This window comes from Giraffa tippelskirchi, chromosome 11 (genome assembly GCF_054371585.1).
Source record: "Giraffa tippelskirchi isolate mGirTip1 chromosome 11, T2T-mGirTip1v1.2.pri, whole genome shotgun sequence".
Taxonomy (NCBI): Eukaryota; Metazoa; Chordata; class Mammalia; order Artiodactyla; family Giraffidae; genus Giraffa; species Giraffa tippelskirchi.
In genome coordinates, this window is record NC_137285.1 from 128229782 (window position 1) to 128243150 (window position 13369).

The following is a 13369-nucleotide window of genomic DNA, read 5'->3' on the forward strand; positions in this document are numbered from 1 at the left end:
TATCTTTCCATTTATTTGTGTCTTCTTTAATTTCCTTTGGCAATGTCTCATAATGTTCAGGAGACCTTTCGCCTCCTTGGTTAAATTTATTCCTAAATGTTTTATTCTTTATGATGTAATTGTAAGTGGGATTTTTAAAAAATTTCTCTTATTGATAGTTTTTTGTTAGTATATATAAACACAACTGATATTTGTATACTGATTTTATATCCTGCAAATTTATTGAATTCATGTTTTAGTTATAGAGTTTTTTGATAGAATGGGCTTCTCTGGTGGCTCAGCTGGTAAAGAATCTGCCTGCAATGCGGGAGACCTGCGTTTGATCCCTGGGTTGGGAAGATCCCCTGGAGAAGGAAATGGCAACCCAATCCAGTATTCTGGACTGGAGAATTCCATGGACTGTATAGTCCATGGAGTCGCAAAGAGTCAGACATGACTGAGGAACTATCACTTCTCTTCACTTAGGGTTTTGGAGAAATGGTCTTTTAAAATGAATTGACAAGAGCAGAAAATGTTTTTTAGGCAGTTAGCTACTGTTCAAATTGATGCCATGGAGAACATATTCACAAAGTTTTCACACGTGTTATAGACTTCCTCCTCCACACTTTCGAAGCTGAAAATGAACAAAAGGCAATGAAAGGAATAGATTTTCTGTTCCTATTGATTTATGTACCAATGAAGAAAATTAGACTCCTTTTGTATGAGATAAGTATTCTTTAACCTTTAGCACAAGGAGTGTTTTAAAAGACTAGCAAACTCTTTTCTTCTGTACTTTATGGTATTATATTACTGTTACTTCTGTCACACTATAATTAAGACCCTGTCAGACTTGCTATTCTAAATCAAGATAAGCATCACTGAATATCTTGACTTTCAAAATTTCATGGGACTGAATTTTTCCATTCCAGGTGTCAGACGTGGTTAAGTTGTAGGTGTTATCATGGCGTGTGGGTAGAGGACACAGGACTTTTGAGTTGCTTTGTTTCAGTTTTATTTTAGTAAGCTCTTTCCTGTTTATTACAAGGTAACAAAATGTTGAAAAGCCGAAGATTAGGTTGTGTTTATTATGTTTCTACCAGTTGTGTTTATGTAAATTAAGGTCATATTTCTTAACTGCTCTGCAGATAATTGCTTATGTGAAAATCATGTTACAGATTATTTCTTGTATGTGCATGTACAAGCATATATTTACATATATATTGGTCTTACACAATCAAGTGGGTCAGATTTGTGTCAGGTAGAGCACATATTATAGGAATATGAAAATGAACAAGCAGGTACACATGGTCCCTGCTTCTCAGGCTTTGGGTTTCAGGTCCAAGGCAAAGAACAGAAACAACTTTCTTGCCTCTTTGGCATTAGAACTCACTAAGAAATATCAGTACTGGCCGGCTTTTCAAAAGCTGTTGGGTCTTAAAGGACCTCTCAAACCCTCTCCTGACAACCTCCTTAGCAATAAGAGCTTCACTGGTTTATCAAGTGCCTATGATGTGCGAGGCACATTATCAGTATTCCTGAAATAGTATCCCACTTGGCTATTATCTCCAACTAGAGATGAAGAATTGATCCTCAGAGTGGTAGATGACTCAGGGGGAAATATCTAGCAAGTTAAGCCTATATCTAAATTTTAAAAATTGCAATAAGAACACATATGACCCAGCAATCCCACTGCTGGGCATACACACTGAGGAAACCAGAATTGAAAGAGACACGTGTACCCCAATGTTCATCGCAGCACTGTTTATAATATCCAGGACATGGAAGCAGCCTAGATGCCCATCAGCAGACGAATGGATAAAGAAGCTGTGGTACATATACACAATGGAATATTACTCAGCCATTAAAAAGAATACATTCGACTCAGTTCTAATGAGGTGGATGAAACTGGAGCCTATTATACAGAGTGAAGTAAGCCAGAAAGAAAAACACCAATATAGTATACTAACACATATATATGGAATTTAGTAAATCGGTAAAGATAACCCTGTATGTGAGATAGCAAAAGAGACACAGATATATAGAACAGTATTATGGACTCTATGGGAGAGGGTGAGGGCGGGATGGTATGGGAGAATGGCATTGAAGTATGTAAATTATCGTATGTGAAACGAATTGCCAGTCCAGGTTTGATGCATGATACAGGGTGCTCGGGGCTGGTGCACTGGGATGACCCAGAGGGATGGGATGGGGAGGGAGGTGGGAGGGGGGTTCTGGAAGGGGAACACATGTACACCCATGGTGGATTCATGTCAATGTATGGCAAAACAAATACAATATTGCAAAGTTAAAAAACAGATAAATAAACTAATTTAAAAAATAAAAAAGAACACTTAAGTGGGGCTTCCATGGTGGCTCTGGTGAAGAGTCTGCCTGCCAGTGCAGGAGACAGGGGTTCAATCCCTGGTCCAGGAGGATCTCACATGCAGTCGAGCAACTCAGCCCATGCATCACAACTATTGAACCTGTGCTCAGATCCCAGGAGCCACAACTACTGATCCCATGTCCCACTACCACTGAAGCCCACATGCCCTAGAGCCCATGCTTTCCATAAGAGAAACCACTGCAGTGAGAAGCCTGCACACCACAACTAAAGAGTAGCCCCTGCTCATTACAACTAGAGAAAAGCCCATGCAGCAAAGAAGACCCAGCACAGCCAAAAATAAATAAATATATATTTTTTAAAGAATGCTTAAGTACACAGGCTTCCCTAGTGGCTCAGACAGTAAAGAGTCTGCTTGCAATGCAGGAGACGTAGGTTTGATTCCTGGATCGGGAAGATCCCCTGGAGAAGGAAATGGCAACCCACTCCAGTATTCTTGGCTGGAGAATCCCGTGGACAGAGGATCCTGGTGAGCTACAACCCATAGGGTCACAAAGAGTTGGACACAACTGAGTGACTAACACACACACAAGTGCACACTGCAGTATTGTTAACTGTAGGCACAGTGTTGGACAGCACATCTCTAGAGGTTACGCATCCCACATAACTGACACTTTATACCTATTGAAGAGCAGTTTTCCATTTGCGCTCCATTACTCCCTGGCAACCACAATTCTACTCTGTATCTATGAGTGAGTTTTTTAAGATACCTAATATAAGTGCAATTACACAGTATTCGTTATTGTGTGACTAGTTTATTTCACTTAACATAATGTCCTTCGAGTTCATCCATGTTGTTGCATATGGTAGACTATCCTTTTTTTAAGTCTAGTATTCTGTTATATGTCTATTCCACCTTTTTATCCATTCATCTGTGGATGGATATTTGGGTTATTTCCATACCTTGGCTAATGTGAATAATATTGAAGTGAACCATGAGATGCAGATATCTCTTTGAGACCTTGATTTCAGTTCTTTTAGATATATACCCAGAAGTGGGATTGCTGGATTAAATGGAAGTTCTATTTTTAATTTTTTGAGAAACCTTCATATTGTTTTTCATAGTGGCAGCACCAATTTACAGTCCCACCAACAATATTCAAGTCTTCTAAATATTCTACATCCTTGCCAACATGTGTTGTTTTTGCTTTATTTTGTTTGTTTTGTTTGATAGTAACAATCCTAACAGGTGTGGCTTAACATCTTATCATTTACTTATTCCTTGACAAGTATATCTTATTCTAAAATCCATGTTTTACTCATGTTTCCAAACTTCCTTCCTTTAAACTTACTTTCATATTATCAGATTTCCCCAAAATGGACATCACCACACATCTTATTCTGTACTTTGCCATGTTAACAGAATCACAGGGAGCACCAAGACCCTGGAGTAGGTCCAGGCATTCACCCCCGAATGGACGAGTTGCTCCCTCCTCCCTTATGGATGGAGGTGGTAATTATGATAAATTGATGATAGTTATTATTTCCTTTGAATGGCCCTTGATTTGTATTTCTAATAGATAGAAGACAAAAGAAAGCCACATTTCAAGCAGTGGTTTGTATCATGTTGTGCTTAGTCGCTCAGTCATGTCTGACGCTTTGCAACCCCATGGACTATAGCCTGCCAGACTCTTCTGTTCGTGGGAATTCTCCAGGCAAGAATGCTGGAGTGGGTTGCCATGCCCTCCTTCAGGGGATCTTCCCAATCCAAGAATCGAACCCATGTCTCCCACATTGCAGGCGGATTCTTTACCATCTGAGTCCCCAGGGAAGCCCAAGAATGCTGGAGTGGGTAGCCTATCCCTTCTCCAGGGGATCTTCTGACCCAGGAATCTAACTGGGGTCTCCTGCATTGCAGGTGGATTCTTGACCTGCGGAGTTACCAGAGAAGCCAGGTGTATATTTTGAAGAAATTAAGAAACACTTTGAGCACTCTCTCTCCATCTAGTGGTTAAGTGAAAGAACGCTGTAATCATCTCAAATTTCATATTTTAGGATAAAAAATGTTGCAAAACTTGTTTAGTGTTTTTTTGTGTTATCTGTCCAGTGGAACTTTGAGCAGCTTACATAAAATGAGTTTGAGAATTCTGGACATAAAAATAAGGCTCACTCTGATGACTAGGATCCTAGACTGGATGCTTTGATACATCTGTGCTTTTGTTTGATTATTTGGAAGGTGGGAAAGATGATGTAGTATAAAGCAAATTTAATACCATTCTAGTGTGAGGTTTCAATATGGGGCACATTATACATTTTTTAAACAATGAATTATGATAGCAAGCCTATTTTAATAGGAATTTTCTTCAAGACGTGGGTTAATTCTTTTTTTTTTTTCTTGTTTCTACAAATTAGTAGTATTAGTAAGAGGAGGTATAATCGTCTCTCTTCTTTTCTGAGCTTTAAAAATGTATATTTTACCTGCTTCCCCCTACTTCACACAGACATCATGATTACTAGCAATAAGATGTATGTGAAAGTGGGAGAATTATAGTTATATAAGACTCGTTATACCATCATCATCATTAGTAAATTAGTTTTTGATAGGAAAGTCCCTTTTAATATGAAATAAACTTATCCCTCTTTTAGATGAGTTGTAGTTTATGGAGAACTGGACCTAGAATCAGGAAAACCTAAACTCAGTTCCTTCAAGTATCTCTTGTAAGCTTATGACCTTAAACAAATCACTTAAACATCGGCTTCCTCTTAGTTGTGGAGAAAATTACCATTGCGGGAGATTGCATTGAGGACTAAACTTAACGGACATGAATCCATCTTTGGTTACTGTAAGGTGTTAATTACAGTATAGTGTTATTATTTACTAGTCATTTCCACTTTGGCTTGAGATTGTACACATCCAGCATTTGAAATAGATATGCATTTTTTTTTTACTTTGAGTTTATTTATTTTGAAAACAGCAAAACTTTTATTAACAGTTGTATTTCCACACATAGTTTTAAAAGCCTTTATATTACCTTCAACATTTCTAGAGCAGATTTACTTAAAGACAATTTATTAAGGGGATACCAGGTGGGAAAGGGCCAGGTACGACAGATAAAGGCATAAAACAGCTAATAACAGGTTGCTGTGAACTCTCAGACTGTGAGTCTTTTGAGAAATTGTTACTGATTCCCTGCTCATGTCATGATGTCATCTATAAAGTATGCTGAGATTTTTAAAAGATAGCAATAAACTCAAGAAGCAAATGTTACAAGGTTACATTCTATTAGAGGATATTATATATTTCAGTAATCCATAATGCATTGATTGGCTGCAGTAGGGGTTGTGAAATTATGTGAATTATGGGTGCTACTCATTTTGGTGATTGTAAAGCAGTGAAAACCAGGGGAAAGATCTATAGACCTGAAAAATCAGCATAGTCAGAGGTGATTCCAGCTCAGCCACATCCAAGCCTGTGATTTGGGTTAAAACACTCTTAGGTGTTCCTCCCAAGATTGTCCTACATGCCATGAAATCAGGTAGAAAAGTATCCTTGTAACAAAGCCCCACAAGTGCCTCCTGAATATAAAATTGGCCTATTATCATTAAAGTATCTTGGATCAGAGATTTCTTAAAGAAGCAAACAAACTCAGTATCTCAAAAATTATAAAAATTTGGGTTGGAGTCATTCAAGTTCTTCCTCCCCTGTCCACCACTCCTCCAGTATTTCCATTTCTTCTTTTCTTCCCCACCCTACTGCTTCCCATAGGATTGGCCATAGGGGCTAAGCAGCTTCCTGAGCGTGGAGGTTCATGCTTTCTTTTTCTTCCTTGATTTCTTAAGCCAAGAAATTTGCAAGGCCACTGAAGTCTTCATGTGCCCTCTCTGTGATAAGAACTGCTCACTGCAGAGACTCAACGACAGCTGTATCTACGCCAAGGTCAGTGTGGACCCTCACATTCCCCTCCCTGCCCTCTACTGCCCTGTTCCTACTTTTCTGGGAACCTAGGCAGTAAAAAGTCCTCCAGCAAACTGCTTTCTATCAAAGTTAAATGTACCCAAGAGTTTCAACAAATGGTATAATTGACAACTGAATAAAACATCACTCTGTGGCAGTTATAAAAAGGATGTATTTTATTAGAATATCTTGGTCTTACTCTGTTTTTATAAGTGTTTATTGCCATCGCAGACATAAAACATCCACTTGGAATGATATCCAGATTATTTTTTTGGAGAAGATTATTTCTTCTTCAGTGGTAAACTTTGTATCTTCCCATGAAGATGCATGAGATCTAAATACTTCTAATTTGACAGAGAAAAAATGAAGTAACATACCTGAAGTTCTCAAATTTCTTCCTATTAGAATCACCTGAAGAATTTTTTTAAACTCCTGAAACCCAAGCCACATCCCAGAACAATTAAATTAGAATCTTTAGTTTTGGAACGTAGGCATCAGCATAATTTAAAAACTCCCAGGTGATTTCAGGGTGCATACAAGTTTGAGAAATATGTACTTCAATTTTATAATTATGAGTATTCATTTGTAAAATGGTTTTATTAAAGTATAGTTAATGTGTAATAAAATGTACATATTTGAAATATATAAATGAATGCATTTAAATACAAATATATGCTTTTGTGAAATCATGGCCACAGTCAAGATAATGAACATATCTATTACTTCCAAAGGTTTCCTCCTGATTTCTTGTAATCCCTGCCTCCCAAATCCTACCCCTGGGCTCAGGCAAACATTTTTCTCATTATAGATAAATTTGTATTTTCCAGACTGTCATGTAAATGGAGTCATACAATGTGTGAATTTTTTCTAGTTTCTTTCACCCAACATAATTATTTTGAGGTTAATCCATGTCATAACATTTATCAGTAAATCCTCCCTCTTTATTGCTGAGTATTTGATATGGCTATATCAGAATTCAATTATCCCTTCATCTTAATAATTAAGATGAATCTTAATAATTATCCATTCATATTAATAATTTTGGGGGAGGTTAAGTTGTTACAAAATTAAATAAAGGTGTTATAAACATCATCAACAAATGTTTGTTTGGACAAGTATTGTTATTTCTCTTGTATAAATGCCTAGAATAAAAATGACTAGATTTTATGATACGTAGATATTTAACCTTCTAAGACACTGCAGAACTTTTTTTTCCAGAATTTCTACACATTTTACATTTCCACCAGCGATGTATGAGAGTTCTAGTTTTCCGTATACTCATTAGTCCTCATGATAGTCAGTCTTTTTAATGCTAACTGTTCTAATAGATCTTCAGAGAGAGCTCATTGTGGTTTAGTTACTTGAAAATTATTTGATTCTTTTGGGTCTTGCTTTTAGGATTTGTGAGTTAGCCTCACATCGGTGCTCTTTCTAGCACTAAGTTTTCCCCACAATAAAAACCAAATCTTTCTGTGTACTCTACCCAGTGAACTGTGAATAATGAGGATTTCCAGTCTGGCTGGTGGGAACAGGCCCTATTCCTGCCTGACTCTGAGGTCCTGAAACTGTTTCTTCTAATACTTTCAGGTGGTTATGTCCTCAGCTAGTTTCCTCACATTAATGCTCACTGTCTGGGTTGTCCCTCTTTGCACTCTTGTGACTCTTTCAGGCAACCATAACGCTCACCTCCATTGTTTCCCACCTCTTGGGGATCACTGCCCTTCATCTTCTCACATCCAATCTTGAAATCTGTTGCATTATGTATTTTGGGAATTATTTGGTTATTTCCAGAATGTGGGTAAAGTCAATCTCTGTTACTTCATCTTGTTCAAAACTGTTGTGCTAGGTCACTTCAGTTGTGTCCAGCTCTATGGACGGTAGCCCACCAGTCTCCTCTGTCCATGGAATTTAACAGGCAAGAATACTGGAGTGGATTGCCACACCCTCCTCCAGGGGATCTTTCTGACCCAAGGATCAAAACCATGTCTCTTATGTCTCCTGAATTGGCAGGTATATTCTTTACCACTAGGGCCACCTGGGAAGCCCTGTTCAGAAGTAGAAGCTTGTGTATAATCACTTTTGACAAGGGTGGACATAAAAACAAAAGCTACTTAGGATCCTCCTAGGTTTGGGTAGACTCCCGGGAGTTGGTGATGGACAGGGAGGCCTGGCGTGCTGTGACTCATGGGGTCGCAAAGAGTCGGACACGACTGAGCGACTAAACTGACTGACTGACTGAGGAGACCAAAACCTACTAAGATTAGCTTCTGAATTATTTTTCTTGAATGCATGGTATGGGAAAAATCTGTTTTGTTTATAATTTAATTTCTGAACTGTGCTTAGTGATGAATTCTCTCAAATGTTGCCCAAAGATGTCTTGTTTTGGGGAAGCATTTTCTTGACACTTTTTATAAAAGCCAAGTGTATTGGAGTCATCAGATGTATAGACACATGTTCCTCCCTTTGCCCATGCATTTCAAAGATATATGACAGCCTTAGGGACACCAACAAATCCAAGCACTAAAGATAAGAATCATATGTGGCAGAGCGGTAAAGTGAAGAAGCTGTCCAAGGAGATGCTACATCTAGGGAGCCGTTGTCATTATGTGGCATCTGCATTCCTCTGTTACTCTGGAGAAAAGAGTTTACCTAGGGGTAGGTATGACTCAGGAAGATCTCACTCAGTAACTATTATCAGGTAGGTGGAGATGTTAACTTGCAGAGGACAATATTGCCTTAAGGAACAATGCAAGAAATAAAACCCACCAGGGTGAAATCTTCATTATGTCTTGTATTTGATCCTCTGGTGAAGGTAAAATGTAGTTACTTGATTTACACTTTAAAAATCAGAACTTCTCTTCCTTCATTAAATGGAAATAAACATTTTCTTTTAAAATCAGTTTATATATTTAAACAGCTAGAGGTTACTAGATGGGCAGTGTCAGAAATAAGGGAAGAAATTTTTAGCAAAGAAACAAGCCCACCAATCTAAATTCATCTAGTCACCTGATCACCTAGCCACCTCATCTAGGAACTGGTAAATTCCTTATGGAATCAACCACCACTTGTGAAAAGTAGCAGGACATTAAACCTGCCATATATTACGTGTAATTATTGTGCATAAATAAATAAATACATGTGCACATGTAATTATTCCCTTAATAATGTCAAGTGTGTATTTGAGGAAAAATGCAGTCCCATTATATAATAAAAATATCTAAGGACATTAAAATTTTCTTAGGTGATTATTTTCGCTTTTGATACTTAAAAGTATGGGGGTTGAGAAATATTTGCAATTAAGTCATTCCAGTGATAACAGCATATTCTTCAAAGGACAGGTGTCAATTCCCATTATGTTAGGATTTCTCATTTAAGGTGAAATCATTAGGTACAAGAGTCCTGCATAGTTTTTTCACAGGGTTCTAAAAATGACTCAACTCTTATTTGAAGTTACTCTTATTTATAATAGTTATTAATATTTGGTGATTTTTTGTTTTTTACTGGTTCAGTCAGTCAGTTCAGCAACTCAGTCGTATCCTACTCTTTGCGACCCCATGAACTGCAGCACACCAGGCCTCCCTGTCCATCACCAACACCCGGAGTCCACCCAAACCCATGTCCATTGAGTTGGTGATGCCATCCAACCATCTCATCCTTTATTGTTCCCTTCTCCTCCTGCCCTAAATCTTTCCCAGCATCAGGGTCTTTTCAAATGAGTCAACTCTTCGCATAAGGTGGCCAAAGTATTGGAGTTTCAGCTTCAACATCAGTACTTTCAATCAATATTCAAGACTGATCTTCTTTAGGATGGACTGATTGGATCTCCTTGCAGTCCAAGGGACTCTCAAGAATTTTCTCCAACACCACAATTCAAAAGCATCAATTCTTCAACACTCAGCTTTCTTTATAGTCCAACTCTCACATCCATACATGACCACTGGAAAAACCATAGCCTTGACTAGATGGACCTTTGTTGACAAAGAAATGTCTCTGTTTTTCAATATTATGTCTAGGTTGGTCATAACTTTCCTTCCAAGGAGCAAGTGTCTTAATTTCATGGCTGCAATCACCATCTGCAGTGATTTTGGAGCCCAGAAAAATAAAGTCAGCCACTGTTTCCACTGTTTCGCCATCTATTTGCCATGAAGTGATGGGACCAGATGCCATGATCTTAATTTTCTGAATGTTGAGCTTTTAAGCCAACTTTTTCACCCTCCTTTTCACTTTCATCTAGAGGCTCTTTAGTTCTTCACTTTCTGCCATAAGAGTGGTGTCATCTGCATATCTGAGGTTATTGATATTTCCCCCTGGCAATCTTGATTCCAGCTTGTGCTTCCTCCAGCCTAGCGTTTCTCGTGATGTACTCTGCACATAAGTTAAACAAGCAGGGTGGCAATATACGGCATTGATGTACTCCTTTTCCTATTTGGAACCAGTCTGTTGTTCCGTGTCCAGTTCTAACTGTTGCTTCCTGACCTGCATACAGGTTTCTCAAGACACAGGTCAGGTGGTCTGGTATTCCCATCTCTTTCAGAATTTTCCACAGTTTATTGTGATCCACACAGTCAAAGGCTTTGGCATAGTCAATAAAGCAGAAGTAGATGTTTTTCTGGAACTCTCTTGCTTTTTCGATGATCCAATAGATGTTGGCAATTTGATATCTGGTTCCTCTGCCTTTTCTAAAACCAGCTTGAACATCTGGAAGTTTACAGTTCACGTATTACTGAAGCCTGGCTTGGAGAATTTTAAGCATTACTTTACTAGCATGTGAGATGAGTGCAATTATGCAGTAGTTTGAGCATTCTTTGGCATTGCCTTTCTTTGGGATTGGAATGAAAACTGACCTTTTCCAGTCCTGTGGCCACTGCTGAGTTTCCCAAATTTGCTGGCATATTGAGTGCAGCACTTTCACAGCATCATCCTTGAGGATTTGAAATAGCTCAACTGGAATTCCATCACCTCCACTAGCTTTGTTCATTGTGATGCTTGCTAAGGCCCATTTGACCTCACATTCCAGGATGTCTGGCTCTAGGAGAGTGATCACACCATCGTGATTATCTGGGTCGTGAAGATCTTTTTTGTACAGTTCTTCTGTGTATTCTTGCCACCTCTTCTTAATATCTTCTGCTTCTGTTAGGTCCCTACCATTTCTGTCCTTTATTGAGCCCATCTTTGCCTGAAATGTTCCCTTGGTATCTCTAATTTTCTTGAAGAGATCTCTAGTCTTTCTCATTCTATTGTTTTCCTCTATTTCTTTGCATTGATTGCTGAGGAAGGCCTTCTTATCTCTTCTTGCTATTCTTTGGAACTCTGCATTCAAAAGGGTATATCTTTCCTTTTCTCCTTTGCTTTTCGCTTCCCTTCTTTTCACAGCTATTTGTAAGGCCTCCTCAGACAACCATTTTGCTTTTTTGTATTTCTTTTTCTTAGGATGGTCTTGATTCCTGTCTACTGTACAATGTCACAAACCTCCGTCCATAGTTCATCAGGCACTCTGTCTATCAGATCTAGTCCCTTAAATCTATTTCTCATTTCCACTGTAGGGTCATAAGGGATTTGATTTAGGTCATATCTGAAGCAAACATTTATTCGGTCCCTAATGTATTGAGCCTCAGATTGTATACTAGTATTGAGGTTACAGTAGAATCAGGACAGATCATGTTTCTTCTTTCAGCAACCCACTCCAGTATTCTTGCCTGAAGAATCCTGTGGACAGAGGAGCCTGGCAGGCTATAGTCATAGGGTTGCAAGGAGTCAGGCATGACTAAAGTGACTTAACACACACTCATGCACATGTTTCTTCTTTAAGAAATTTCATGGAAGAATCCTCAGAAGACTCTACATCAGGATCATCTAGAACTTTCATTAAAAACAGATTCCTGGGCCCCATGTTCTGAGATTCAGAATCAGCTGGTCAAGGGCAAGGCTTAGAAATCTGCATGTTAACAGATTCCTCCCGTAATTCTTATTCGTAGGCCCACATTTATAAAGTTATTGCAGTAAACAAGTATTGAGTTGGGGGTGGGGGTGAATACATGAAGCTCCTGTGTTTTGTGTAGCCTGTGCCCAGGTCCAGTGGGCATGGATAGATGTACAGATTTTGCTCTGTTGAAGAATTAGGAACTGAGGAACTGAGAGAAGGCTAAACTTCAGTCTAAATTCCAACTCTCTGCCTCTCTTCCCTGTAACCACCTGACCTGCAGGGTTGGATCTGTTCAAGAAGAGTCTTGTTCTCCTTAGCCCACAGAATCTTGAATGGAGTATATATGGCAGTTTCCAGAGCCTTAAGTTATGCTGAACCCATTGGTGACTTAAAAAATAGTCACAACCTAAAAGTTAAGAGTTATGTTTTATTTGGTGGCTATTTTTAGGACTTTAAGCCCAGGAGACATCTCAAGTAACCCTAAGAGAACTGCTCCAAGTAGGCAGAAAGGAGTCAGGTTATATATAAGTTTTCAACAAAGGGCAGATAGTCTGCACATCAAAAGTATTTTTGTGAATTAAAGAAAACCAGATATCTCAAATTAAGAAATTTAGCACCTTTCTATGTATGGAAAGATGCTAGAGTCTGGGCTCACTGAAATCATTCCTTTCCTATGCATCTCAGCTGTCTGGGTCCAGACTCCTGCAATATTTCATGTCCTGACATTTTCAGTTCTCACTGTAGGGAGTGGCTGCAGTCTCATGGTTGCCAGATGGTGCAGGCATTCTCCTTTCCAAGTGCCCTGGAGGGCTGGAATCATTGATGACTGTGACATCCTTATGTACTGATATGGCAGGAAATAGTCCATTTCTCACCAAGAAACAATTTTAGAGAGAGCTATCTATCAACTGCAGTAGCGGAGAAGAAATAGACTTTAAGCTTCCAACCTAATAAGAAATTTATTTCCATAAGCAATCCTTACATTTATTGATTTTCAGCCACACTCAGCTCTCCAAGAGAAATCACATGTCAAAGAAGATGGAGAATTTGTGCTAACACACAGCTTTGTTTTCTTAAAGAAGTTTGCTTCTGTCTTCTTAAATTATCCCTACTCACATTCATAATGTTAAATAAAATGCTTGTCCAGAGGTGCTCTATGCATAAAAGCATG

The 13369-nt window shown here is 38.6% G+C and overlaps 1 protein-coding gene across 4 annotated transcripts in view; it reads left to right on the plus strand.

The window, feature by feature from the left end:
- Positions 1-13369, plus strand: part of ANO3 (anoctamin 3) — a 486839-nt gene that overhangs the window by 387683 nt on the left and 85787 nt on the right. For all 4 annotated transcript variants that reach the window (XM_081543183.1, XM_081543186.1, XM_081543185.1 and 1 more), the window contains one exon: positions 6161-6257. In XM_081543183.1, the coding sequence (XP_081399309.1) occupies positions 6161-6257 (97 nt within the window). The remainder of the gene's footprint in view (positions 1-6160; positions 6258-13369) is intronic.